Source organism: Trichoderma camerunense (genome assembly GCF_050948025.1).
Source record: "Trichoderma camerunense strain CBS 138272 chromosome Unknown V8C40scaffold_22, whole genome shotgun sequence".
Lineage (NCBI taxonomy): Eukaryota > Fungi > Ascomycota > Sordariomycetes > Hypocreales > Hypocreaceae > Trichoderma > Trichoderma camerunense.
The window spans coordinates 232215-243174 of NW_028145348.1; the positions used below are offsets into that span (position 1 = coordinate 232215).

At 54.6% G+C, this 10960-nt stretch overlaps 5 protein-coding genes across 5 annotated transcripts; 1 reads left to right on the top strand and 4 right to left on the bottom strand.

Moving 5' to 3' along the window:
- Window positions 1-496: 496 nt before the first annotated feature.
- V8C40DRAFT_277649 (stress-activated map kinase interacting protein 1-domain-containing protein) lies at window positions 497-3230 on the bottom strand (the record flags this gene model as incomplete). Its single annotated transcript, XM_083220982.1, has 3 exons — window positions 497-616; window positions 774-3123; window positions 3208-3230. 3 exons carry the CDS (start codon window positions 3228-3230, stop codon window positions 497-499), a joined length of 2493 nt encoding a protein of 830 aa, XP_083068446.1.
- A 312-nt stretch (window positions 3231-3542) lies between these two features.
- V8C40DRAFT_256524 (mitotic checkpoint regulator, MAD2B-interacting-domain-containing protein) lies at window positions 3543-5067 on the top strand. Its single transcript, XM_083218288.1, has one exon. The coding sequence runs from the start codon at window positions 3658-3660 to the stop codon at window positions 4843-4845; it is 1188 nt and encodes a 395-aa protein (XP_083068447.1). The 5' UTR covers window positions 3543-3657; the 3' UTR covers window positions 4846-5067.
- On the bottom strand, window positions 4985-6930 carry V8C40DRAFT_117669 (uncharacterized protein). The gene is made up of 2 exons (XM_083210882.1): window positions 6137-6930; window positions 4985-6013 (listed from the first exon to the last, which is right to left on the bottom strand). Exons 1-2 carry the CDS (start codon window positions 6751-6753, stop codon window positions 5125-5127), a joined length of 1506 nt encoding a protein of 501 aa, XP_083068448.1. The 5' UTR covers window positions 6754-6930; the 3' UTR covers window positions 4985-5124.
- A 1151-nt stretch (window positions 6931-8081) lies between these two features.
- Window positions 8082-8588, bottom strand: V8C40DRAFT_256529 (uncharacterized protein). Its single transcript, XM_083218289.1, has one exon. It carries the CDS (start codon window positions 8532-8534, stop codon window positions 8103-8105), a length of 432 nt encoding a protein of 143 aa, XP_083068449.1. The 5' UTR covers window positions 8535-8588; the 3' UTR covers window positions 8082-8102.
- Window positions 8589-8647: 59 nt separating this feature from the next.
- Window positions 8648-10634, bottom strand: V8C40DRAFT_117646 (GMC family oxidoreductase). The gene has a single exon (XM_083210881.1). It carries the CDS (start codon window positions 10511-10513, stop codon window positions 8762-8764), a length of 1752 nt encoding a protein of 583 aa, XP_083068450.1. The 5' UTR covers window positions 10514-10634; the 3' UTR covers window positions 8648-8761.
- Between the last annotated feature and the right edge of the window lie 326 nt (window positions 10635-10960).

The following is a 10960-nucleotide window of genomic DNA, read 5'->3' on the forward strand; positions in this document are numbered from 1 at the left end:
TCCGAGACCCAACCATCTGACCATACTCGTACACTGTTCGATCGACATTAACAGCCCCCCCAGAGTGTCATCCATGGATCGCATCATCCCTGTTGTACGTAATACCGGTACCTGCGCTGAAAGTACCTCTAAAAAGCTTCCGGCCCGCCTAAGAAATGCTCCGCAGCGGGCCATGCTGCGGCTACTTTAGTTTCTACGTGCCGCTCTCACCATCGTGAATTTTTGCTAAATTCTCAGCCACGCCTCGTCATTCCGTTACGCAGAAAATGGCAGCAAGACATCGTGAACGCGTGTACAATTCGCCTCGCATGGTCGTATGACTCGTTACACAAAAATTTCCACCACCATTTACACAATGTGTTTAGCAACAAGAAGATGGAAAGAAAAAAGACGCTGCCGCTACCCGTAGTAAGTAAGCCATTGGCCGCGTAACTCGTACGTCCCCTCATATTCCAAACATAACTCCAGTCTCCAAACGCCCCCAAGCAACACGCAATCAAACCTCCCTATAAGGCGAAATGCCCTTTTTCAGCTCTGCCACAATCTCGGCAGCCTCATCAGCTCCTCGAGCCTCGAAATCGTAGCGTTTGCTCTCTGTGGCTTTGTAGACGACGAGCTATTTTTGGACATGTCAGTGGTTAGACAACAAATCTAAACGAGAGCGAGGCTGAGTGAGCTCGCCACGCAACAACAACTCCACATTCTGCGGGAAGCCATCACGAAGAAGAGAAAGGAAAAAAGGTAGTGAAGAAAGTTGGCAGTCGGTAGCTTACCTTGACGTTGGTGGGATGCTTCCGAGGCACCTTGCATCCTATCACGTTGCTGAAGTGCACCGTCGTCGTCTTGCCTCCACCTTCTTGAACGGCCTTGCCTCCAGAGGCCGGCACAATGTGAATGTACTCACCATCAATCACCAGCACCCTTTCGCTCATTCCCACAATCCGCATCGGCTGTTTGCGCCAGACCGTGTACCTCTTGTAGTTGGCACTGGGGAGCTCGTCTGGCTGGATGACCTCGCGCGCCAACGGGTGCGAGCCAGTCGTGTAGCCCTTCTTGTGGCCCTTTCGCGGCGCCGGCGCGTCCATCATCGGCACCACCTTGGGCGACGAGGTACCTGGCGAGCCCGTAATGGCCAGCGGCCCGTCCGTCGCAAACCGACGTCTGTAGAGCTCCAAATCCGTCACATTTCCTATCGACGACACTGGCCGATCCAGCATGACAAGTGCTCCCGATCCTGGCATCTTCAACACGTGGTTGGCCTTGTCGAGGTGTCTCTTACGGCATACTAGATCCAACACTTCCGCAAAATAGGTATCAGTAGTGATGTCGAGCGTCACCATCTGACCGGCCGCCACGTCAGACGACATGATGTAGATCCGTAGCAACTTCTGCTGGCCCCGCATCGCGTTTGACACAGTCGTGCGCGTTTGAGGGGCATCCGCCAAAAGTGCGTTTGGCCGGTAAGCCGTCGTCAATATCGGGTTCGGGCGGGGATGCACAGACGATGGCGGAGATGACATGCCACTGGCATTGGCACTGATACCGGCGCTTGCGCTCTCGCTCTCTCTTCTCATAAGCGTCCCCTCTTCTGCAATGCTGTCTTGAGAGGGCTGTGCTTCCTCTTCCTCGTCTTCCTGAGGTGTTATTCTCTGGTTGGCCTCGTATTCTGATTCCGTAGCAGCCACAATGGCAAACTCATCGTAGACTTTTGAGTTGGACCGCATTCGCCCGCCGCCCCTCATGTGGGCGTTGTTGACGGTAGTGGCTGTTGTCAGAGGTTTTGTCCGGTCAAACGGCGGGAAATCATCGTCGACATCGCCGCCTTCTTCCACCATTCTGAGCGTATACCAGTTGATGTTGCGCTTCTTAGGAGCAATAGGAGGCTCTCTCTTCTCTTCGTTGTACTTATACAGGCCCAAACCGATCAAGTCGGCTATGGTAACGGCTCTCTCCACCCCCTGGCCATTTTGCACTCTGGGCCGGATGAGCACTTCCAGAAACTTGTTAGGTGTCTTGGAGAATGCGGCATAGATGCGGATAGTCATGGCCCCTTGCGTTCCCTCTCCATTTAAATGAGCAAACTTCTGAAAGGGCACACTTGACTTGTACCGCTTGGCTTTAATCGCTGCAGAGAGCAGACTTTGAGGTTGAACGACGCTGAGGGGTCGGATGGTGCTCATCGGTCGTGGAGGCGGCAATGCTTTGAAAACTGATGAAGGAGCAGGAGCTTGTGATATTCGAATCGTAGACTGCCTGGTAAAATTCCTCGGAGGTGTACCCACCACCTGCCGAGTAGGGGATGCGTCCATGGGGTTGTTTCCCACGACATCGAGAATGGAGGCCTCGTCAATGCTTGCAACGTACTCTCCCGACATGTCTGAGCCCTCGTCCGAGTCATCATCGTCCTCTTCCTCTTCGCGGAGTAGTGAAGGGTCGGCGAGCTGCACACCTGGCGAAGGCTCTTCGTTGATCTTATCTTGCATCCTCATTGCCCTAGTTGCCGCTCGTGCGGCCTCTCTGTGCCTGTACGCGACTGGTACGTCAAACTCGTTCTCGGAGGACACTTCGCTGCTGGTCACTGTGTCTCGTCGTGGCCGCCCCGGCAAGATGTTGAGCGATGACTGTGAGCCCCGCCTGGGGGCTCGGGGAGAAGTATTCATGGGTTGAAGGTGCGATGCCTGACCAGGCGAGGATCCCGCGCGGTGTCGTACGGGCATCTTGGCAAACTTTATCTGCTGAGCCGCCCGATGTTCAGATTCATCCTCGCTCTCGTCGCTAAAGTCGCTGCTATCGTCCTCCTCCATCTGCTCACGGCGCCTGCGCCTCTTGGTTGCGGCTCCCGGACCCATGGTGTCGGCGCCTCCGCCCGTAAGCAAACCGCCATCTTCGAAGCCATCTTCCAGCGTCAGACCAGCTTGCCGCGGCGCCTGGAAATACTCTGATGCGATGGCTGTGGGGATCGGTGGAGAATGCGTGCGTTTGACATGTGAGGAGTTTGGCCGCCAGCCAGCTGACTTGAATGGCACGGTGTTGATGCTGCTGTCGTTGACGCTGATGAGTCGCTCGCCTACACCGTCGGCGATTTCGTTGAGGTAGCCGGTGCGAAGCTGGTAGGTTACAAGCCTAAAGCGGAGGATCTGGTTAGCCCTGCGCATCAACAGTAGTCGACGAACCATGTCCATCGTCCCATGGGACCTCCCGACTCACTCTTCTAGCTGGATGAGAGACATGGTGAAGGATGGTGGTTGAAGCAAGCCGGCGAAGCGGTCGGGGCTATTTCGAGCTGATGTCGCGTTGATGGGATTGAATTTGATGTCTAGTCATGTGCCATTGAGCGCTCACATGTTTGCCCAGCACAAGCCGGGCTTGACAGGGAGCAAAGGGTGATGGAGAGACGTTGCTGGAGCGAGGTCGAGGTCGAGGGAAGCTTATCGTGGGGTAGGATTATCAGGACCCCTGCTTTAGCGCCTGAAGCACTCACATGCGCTAAAGCGACCGAATAGCTGCCGTTTCATGTATCCACCACACGTCACTTTCATCGAGGTGCAACTCGAGTTTTCTGCTTCTGCAACTCTTTGATAGCCACGACTTGCAATCGCATCCTCATAACCGTAACCACACAACCCAACAGCCCACCCTAAGCTTCTCAACAGCAGTATGGGTCTTGTCGATTATTCCGAATCCGAATCGGAGCCCGAGGTTGACGCGCCGAAGCCCGCCGTCAAACCTGCCCCGAAGAAGCCTGCGTTCCAAAAAGTCGTCGATCGATCAAACCCGGGCAAAATCATCGTCAATCTCCCCCAGGCGGCCTCTTCCAACGACGAGGGCGCATCAAATGGCGATGGACCACCGGCGAAACGCGCGCGCACTGGTGGGAGTGGCGGTCTCTTTTCCGGCTTCAACTCGTTTCTCCCGCCGCCAAAGAACGCGGCAAAGGCGACGCTGAGCAAACCCTCAAGTGGCCAAGCTCGCCCAATGATCAATCTCAAGACCAGTGCCGAGAAGGGCTTCAGCCGTGATGAAGAGCCTTCAGGCACCTCTAGCAACGCAGATGCTGCGCCTGGAGGACTGAGCTTGCCACCTCCTAAACGATCAGCCGAACCATCAATACCGGATACGATGAAGCCCGCCGAGGAAGTCAAACTTGTGGGGAAACCGTTGATGTTTAGGCCACTGTCTGTTGCGCGGAATACAAAGAAGAAGCCTATCAAGAGTACGGCCGCTCAGGCGCCCGCAGCTTCAACGGCGAAATCAGTAGCCTCAACTCAAGCCGCAACCTCAACGGCTAGCACAGCGCCAGAACCGGTTGCAGCTCCAGCGCCGCCTCCGAAAAAGACATCACTGTTCTCACTGCATGTAGAAGAGCCGTCAGCTCCAGCATCGGCGTCAGTAGAAAGGGGGGCGTATGAACCACTCTTCGAAACTGAAGAATCCGCGAATCCATATGCTATGAATGGCCCAGACCCTTATTCCCAGCAGATAAACAGTGGTCAGATGGCTACCACCGCAGTGGCACCAGATACGAGAACAGAGTCGTTGGACAGCATCGCCAATGATTTGAATCTTTCCGCCGCAGCGAGACGAGAGCTGTTTGGAAGGGGAGGCCAAGGACAGACGGCACAGAAACTCATCAACTTCAACATGGATCAGGAATACCAACACAACGAAGAGCTCAGAGCCGCTGGCGAACAACAAACGCACAACCCCGTCCGCGCCATAGCCAGCGGCAAACACAGTCTCCAGCAGTTGGTGCGGAATGTGTCCAACCAACGAGAGGCCCTGGAGGAGAGCTTTGCAAAAGGCAGAAGCAACCGCCGGGAAGCTTCAAGCCGCTACGGCTGGTAATGAAAATTTCAACGGCATTCTTGTGATTTGGATACGTCAAACTTGTTTTTTAGCGACATGAAATCATTGAAGTGTATTTTTTTCCTCCCTAAATGTGTGCGAATTACATCGCCAGAATACCCTCCCCCCGGAGAAGAAAACGCCTATTCACCGCGCTTGCCCAAACGAAAGTAGAACTAATAGTATATAACATGAGATTTTTGAAGAGAAGAATGAAAAAACGTTCATATGCCACGTTACTTTAGTCAAACATCTTCTGAGAAGAAAAAAGGGGGGGTATCAGAAGGTTTCCACCGCAGCTGTTTTACCTATATTCAGCCCGTTGCCGCCCATGAGGAAACCCCATTCTCCCCGCGTCACGGGCGATATGTCGTCGTATGCGTGAGGCGTCATGGGCCCTATGGCGGGTGAGTGGGCTTGCAAGTCCTGGTTGGTTCCTGGACTGAGCATCTGGTCGATTGTAAACCTGCTATTCCACATGGATGCGTTAGATCGATCAATAGGCCGTGCCGTGTGGACTTCCTCATCGGAGTCGTTGGCCTTTACTGCTATTGACTTTTCTTCTTCATCTGGGATTTCAGGTTTGGGTGTGAAGTCGGTCTGTAACTTCAGCGAGGGGCCGATCCTGCGAGGTGTCGGCGGCCGGGAGAGTTTGACGGCCGTCATGGCGACTTTCACGATGCCCTCATCGAGGATTGTGCTCGAGGGGCTGATGGCGCCGTCCTCCCAGTCATCGACGAATTTGTTCTTTGGAGGAAGATGGAGCACGAAGGGTTGGGGTGGACGGTCCAGGGGCATACCGGCGATGCCGCCGACACGGTCAGCACCGCCGTAAGCTCGCCGATACATGCGGTCGAGCTCGGTGATGGCGGTGTTGCTGACGCTGAGCCAGTCGTAGGACCGAAGGAGGTCCGCTCTGGTGACCTTTCGGCCGTTGTTGGCCAGGACGTAGCGGCGCAGCTCGTCGACGGCGTCTTCGAGGCGTAAGGCCGAGGATGTTTTGGAGTAGTTGGATAGAGCGCTCTTGATGCTGTAGAGGCGGTCGAGAGTGAGTAGAGTCAGGCCGTCTGACGAGAAGAGAATTTCGTTTTGGACGACGGAGCTGTGGAAGAGCTGGGTGCTGAGATCGCGGGTGCTGGGGCTTGTGAAGGGGACAAGCCATCCGCTCCTGGAGACGAAGCCTTTGTTAATACATTTTCTTCTCTTCTCTCTTTCTCTCTCTTCCCCTGGTTCACACTCTCTTTCGAATCTCTACTGAGATTGAAAACTGGGGAGCATGTATTGCGCTTACCCAACGCCAAATTTGTTCCCCGCCTTGATGAGGGTGCTCTTCAGAATCTTCTCTGTTCGAGGCGACACATCGCCCGAATGGAAGCAGCGGAGGCCAGTGCAATTGGGTGTCGGCGGCCCATTGCTATCGGTGGTTGTCAATGACGATGTCGTGGACGGCGTCATCGGGGGTGGCGACAAGGGCGTGGTGGGGGAGAGCGGCCACCGGAACCGAGGACTCGGCGATGGCTCGGTGATGGGAATAGGATACGAGATAGGCGGCACGGCGCTCCTAGGACTCGAGCCAACGACATGCTGCGAGGCGGATCGCATGAGATGCTTCAGAGCTACAACGGGGCTGGAGAATCCGAGCCGACTGCTGCTGCTGGAGCTGCTGCCACCGGTGGGCAGAGGCGAGTCCGGGGTTCCGGGCATCGAATGGGGGGTTGGCGAGGGGATCGAGTTGAGCAGCTGGTAGTCTCGCTTGACGATGATGAGGGTCAGGTGGACGGCCTTCTTCGCCAGTTTGCTGGATGTGTACTCGAGCACGGGGACGAGATGAGGCGCGATGTGGTGGGCGTCGAGAACGGACGGGCCGGCCTCGAGGGGGGAGGAAATGCGGTCCTTGAGCGGCGCCATGGTCTGGATCTCATTGAAGGGATCACACAAGAAGATATGCAAAAGGAGAGTGAGTCAGACAGAGAGAAAGTCGTCGCCCCAGAAATGCCTCTTCCCAGCTTCTTCGACGTTTAATCATACCCCTCCTCTAGGGTGAAGAAGAAGAATCTGGTTCGATGCTACTGCTGCTTCTACTGCCGCCGCCGTCCGGGACCCGACGTCGTGGAGAGCAGAAGAAGAAGCGGAGCCGGAGACGGACGGCCGGCGCTCAAGATATATCAATCTTTTGGGGATCAAAACAAGTCAACAAGCCCTATCGAACAAAGAACAACACAGGCAGGGCCCGCAATGTCACCTGAAGAAGAGCCCCAGAAGTCAAATCAGCGGAGCCTTGCCCCTGCGTCGAGTTATTTTTGACAATAGAAACCGTTGCTTTTTTTGCTTTGTTCGAAGAAGTGGAAATACCAACAACGCTAGGCCGGCCCATGCAGCAAGCCCGGCGCCTAACCGGGGGATGGAGGGGGGGATACACACGAGACGCCTGCTGCTAAGCTTTATATGGAGCAAGGGTAGGGGAAGAGATGCATATTCACACACGTTGTTGCCGGGGCATGGGAACATGTGGCCGGCCCTGGATCGAAGAGAGAGAGAGAGAGTTTCCACTTACATGGACGCCATGCAGAGGGAAATGGAATTGTGAAACTCGCCCTGTTAGGCGGCCCCGCTGCGGGAGGGCAGGTTGGGAACCATTCGGAAAAGCTTGTCCAGCTTGTTGACGAGTGAGGCAAAACATGTTTGTGTGTTGTCGGTCACGTCACGATGAAAAAGGCTGACAGGATTCGGGGGGGGAGGGTTTCACAAACGAGCCTCAGACGTCAAGTGTCCTACCAACAGAGAGTCCTACAGTACAAGGCAGCAGCCGCAAAAACAAGAAACAAGTGATGAGCAACACAACAAGGTGATTCCCAAGGCCTGGGGTTATTTTCTGCAATGCTCTTGTTTTGGGCTGCTCGTCACACCCCTGTCACCGCTAAGATTCGATATTGATGGTGGGGAGCGGTGTCTGATTCGTCGGTCGCGTCACAGGCCGGCGGCTAAACAAGGTTGGGGCCTATTTTTAAAGACGGGATTCTGAATGGTGATTGGTCGGACGAGTGTTTGTCGATGCGCTGGGAAACCTTGTATCGAACAATCTGCATGATGCTTTAGCGTTGGTGTTTCCGAGAGTCGGTTGGGATTGTGATGCGATGGGCAAGGGGGGAGGGACAAAGGGAAAAAAGAGTGCGGGTTTTTTCTAGAATGGGGTTAGGTGATGTGATATGGGAGAAACTGGTGGGACAATAACAATGAGGAAACTAATGATGCTATTTTTAATGTTTCTGGATGGAACGGAAATGCATTGCGACGTTGGTTTCGGAGTTGATGGCGATGGGGGGTCTTGTTTCGGGCCCCTCCTTTTTGTCATTTCTTTTCCATGTGGGAGAAGGAGAGGAAGAAGCTGGATCTAGTGGGGATATGGCGGGGTTGTTTTCTTCTTTTTCTCCTTGGGATTGATGCGTTGTCCCTGCATAAGGAGAAAGGCTAGATTCGATCGCTGGGATTGTTGTTGGTGTGGTTTTGATGCGGCTGAAAAGGTAGCGTGTGATTGAGGTTGAAGAGGGTGTGCAGGTGGTGATGGTGAGTGGATTGTATTGTGACGAGTGACGCTGTGGCTGGATATGCTGTTTCAGTTGATGCTGTTTGCCGATGATATATTGGCTTTGGATAGGTAGATGCTGGATCTGTTCGGTGAATATCTGCATTCTTTATTGGAATCATGTTAATTAGTTGCCACTTCACTTTTGCTGCAACGTGTTGGAAACAGTTGTTTTTAGCATCATATCAATTAAAGACTATCGTGTACTCAACTATCCAACTAAAACTCGCTCACGCCAAAACTCGCGTCAGTGTAAAACACACAAAGGAAATCTATGGTATCCACCCAATTAGAACATCCTGGAGGTAACAGTTGAAAAGCTTTCTCCCAAGCTTAGTAGAGGTCCTTGTAGGTAGCCTTGATCATGTCGGCACCCTTCTCGCCAATCATGTAGACCGAGTTCTGGATTCGGCAGTCGGGGATGACGGGCATGATGGAGGCGTCAATGACACGCAGGTTCTTGACACCGTGGACCTTGAGGGCCGGGTCGACGACACCCTGCTCAATGTTCTTGGAGAGACGGGCACTGCCGCAAGGGTGGAAGGCGGTCTGGCATCGGTCGAGGACGACCCTGCGCATCTCCTCGTCGTTGTCGAGGGGCATGTCCCAGGGGTACTCGTCGACAACGAGGTCCTTGAAGCCCTCGCCCTTGGTCAGGAGGTCGTAGCTGAAGCGGATACCCTCGCGCATGGCGATGATGTCGAGCTCGCTCTCGAAGAAGTTGAGGTTGATGTTGGGGTTGTCCAAGTAGTTGTTGCTGGCCAGGGTGACCTCACCGGGCTTGGAGATGGGTCGCACCAGGTCGACAACGACGGTGGTGTGAGCACCGACCTTGGGGACGGGGTAGTGCCACTGGAAGGCGCTTCCGAAGATGGAGACAAAGTCCAGCTCGAAGTGAGGCTGGCCATCGGGGCAGAGAGGGTCCTTTCCACCGTTGGCCTTGACGGCGGCGCTGTAGACGGGGTCCTTGGCAAGGTACTTGTCAATGCGAGGGAAGCCAACCATCTCGAGGAAGCCAGAGCCAACAGGGCCGGAGAAGTCCTTGTCGTAGGCGGCGTGGGCCTGGACGTTGGCCTGGTTCTTGCGGAGGATGGTGTTGTCCATGCCGTACTCGTCCTTGACCTTGAGGACGAAGGGCACAGCCGGGTGGTCAATCAGGTTCTGGCCGACGTGGCGGGAGTCGACAATGCACTCAATGTTGTGCTTGGCCAGCTCGCGAGCGGGACCGATACCGCTGAGCATGAGCAGCTGAGGGCTTCCGTAGACACCCTGAGACAGGATGACTTCGCGGTCGGCGTAGAAGCTGAGCTCCTTGCCGTCGGCGCCGACAACGGTGACACCCCTGCAGGTGCGGTCGGCGTAGTCGATGAGGAGCTTCTTGGAGTGCACCTCGGTGAGGACGGTGATGTTGGGCTTGTTCTTGAGGAAGAGGAAGCTGCCGTTTCGCTGACCCTTGTAGATGGTGTCGGCGCAGTGGTACAGGCCAATCATCTCACCATCGTAGATGTTCTCAGTCAGGGGCTCGCCCATGGAGGTCCAGGCCTTGGTGAGGGCATCACGGAAGGGAGCCATCTCAGGGAGCAGTTCGGCGTGGGAGACATTGATGGGACCGCCAGTGCCAATCTTGGCGAGCTCAGGGTCGTAGAGGCCCTCGTCGTCGTGGTAGGTGACACTCTTTCGCAGGTAGGGGACAAGAGGATCCCAAGTCCACTCCTCACCACCGTACTCAGCCCACATGTCAAAGGTAGGCTTGCATCCGGGGATCCAAGTGAAGTAGTTGAGAGAAGAGCTGCCACCGAGGATCTTGCCACGGGTGTTGGGCTTCTCGATACGCTCGTAGTCGTCACGCTTGACAACGGTGGTCTTGTAGGCCCAGTCATGCTTGCTGCCACGGAGGTTCATGGCGTTGGAGGGGGTCATGATCTCCTTCAGCTGGTCGGGGTTGGCAACACCGGCCTCGACGATGAGGATGCGGACATTGGGGTTCTCAGCGAGACGACCGGCAACGGTGTTACCGGCAGTGCCGCCACCGACGACGATGAAGTCGAAGCGGTCACCAGAGTTGACGGGAGTAGTGGAAGGCATGATGATGATGATGTTGTTTGTTGTTTGATTGGATTGGGTGTTAGGAACTGGTTTGTGTGAGGTGGTTTGATACTGAGCAACTATATATATGTTGGATGTAGATGCTGTATTGAAAGGTGTATTTGAAAGATGAAATTAAATGTTGATGCTTGATTGTTGGATCGATTGCTTTGATGTGTTGATTGATTGCTTTGATGTGTTGATTGTGTTGATGCTGTTGTGAGTGATGAATCCCAAAACCAATGCCGTCCACCACCTCCCTCTTATATCCTTCATCCCTCACAGCTTCACATCTCCAAGCCATCGTCATCGCCTCTAGTCTCTACAAAACCTCGGGTCTTCGGCATCCCACTAAACCGCATCAGATACGCCATCTGCATATCCTACGCGAGCCTGCCGGGCGTCGCCATGCAAGATCTAATGCAGCTGAAAATCCACCCACTCTAA

What these genes read in the sequence shown, in the direction of transcription:
- V8C40DRAFT_256524 (XM_083218288.1), top strand. Translation starts at nt 3,658, where the DNA reads ATGGGTCTTGTCGATTATTCCGAATCCGAATCGGAGCCCGAGGTTGAC.
- V8C40DRAFT_117669 (XM_083210882.1), bottom strand. Translation starts at nt 6,753, where the DNA reads ATGGCGCCGCTCAAGGACCGCATTTCCTCCCCCCTCGAGGCCGGCCCG. An exon ending in GGGAACAAATTTGGCGTTGG is followed by an intron (nt 6,014 to 6,136) that starts GTAAGCGCAATA and finishes CTTCGTCTCCAG; the next exon opens with GAGCGGATGGCTTGTCCCCT.
- V8C40DRAFT_256529 (XM_083218289.1), bottom strand. Translation starts at nt 8,534, where the DNA reads ATGCAGATATTCACCGAACAGATCCAGCATCTACCTATCCAAAGCCAA.
- V8C40DRAFT_117646 (XM_083210881.1), bottom strand. Translation starts at nt 10,513, where the DNA reads ATGCCTTCCACTACTCCCGTCAACTCTGGTGACCGCTTCGACTTCATC.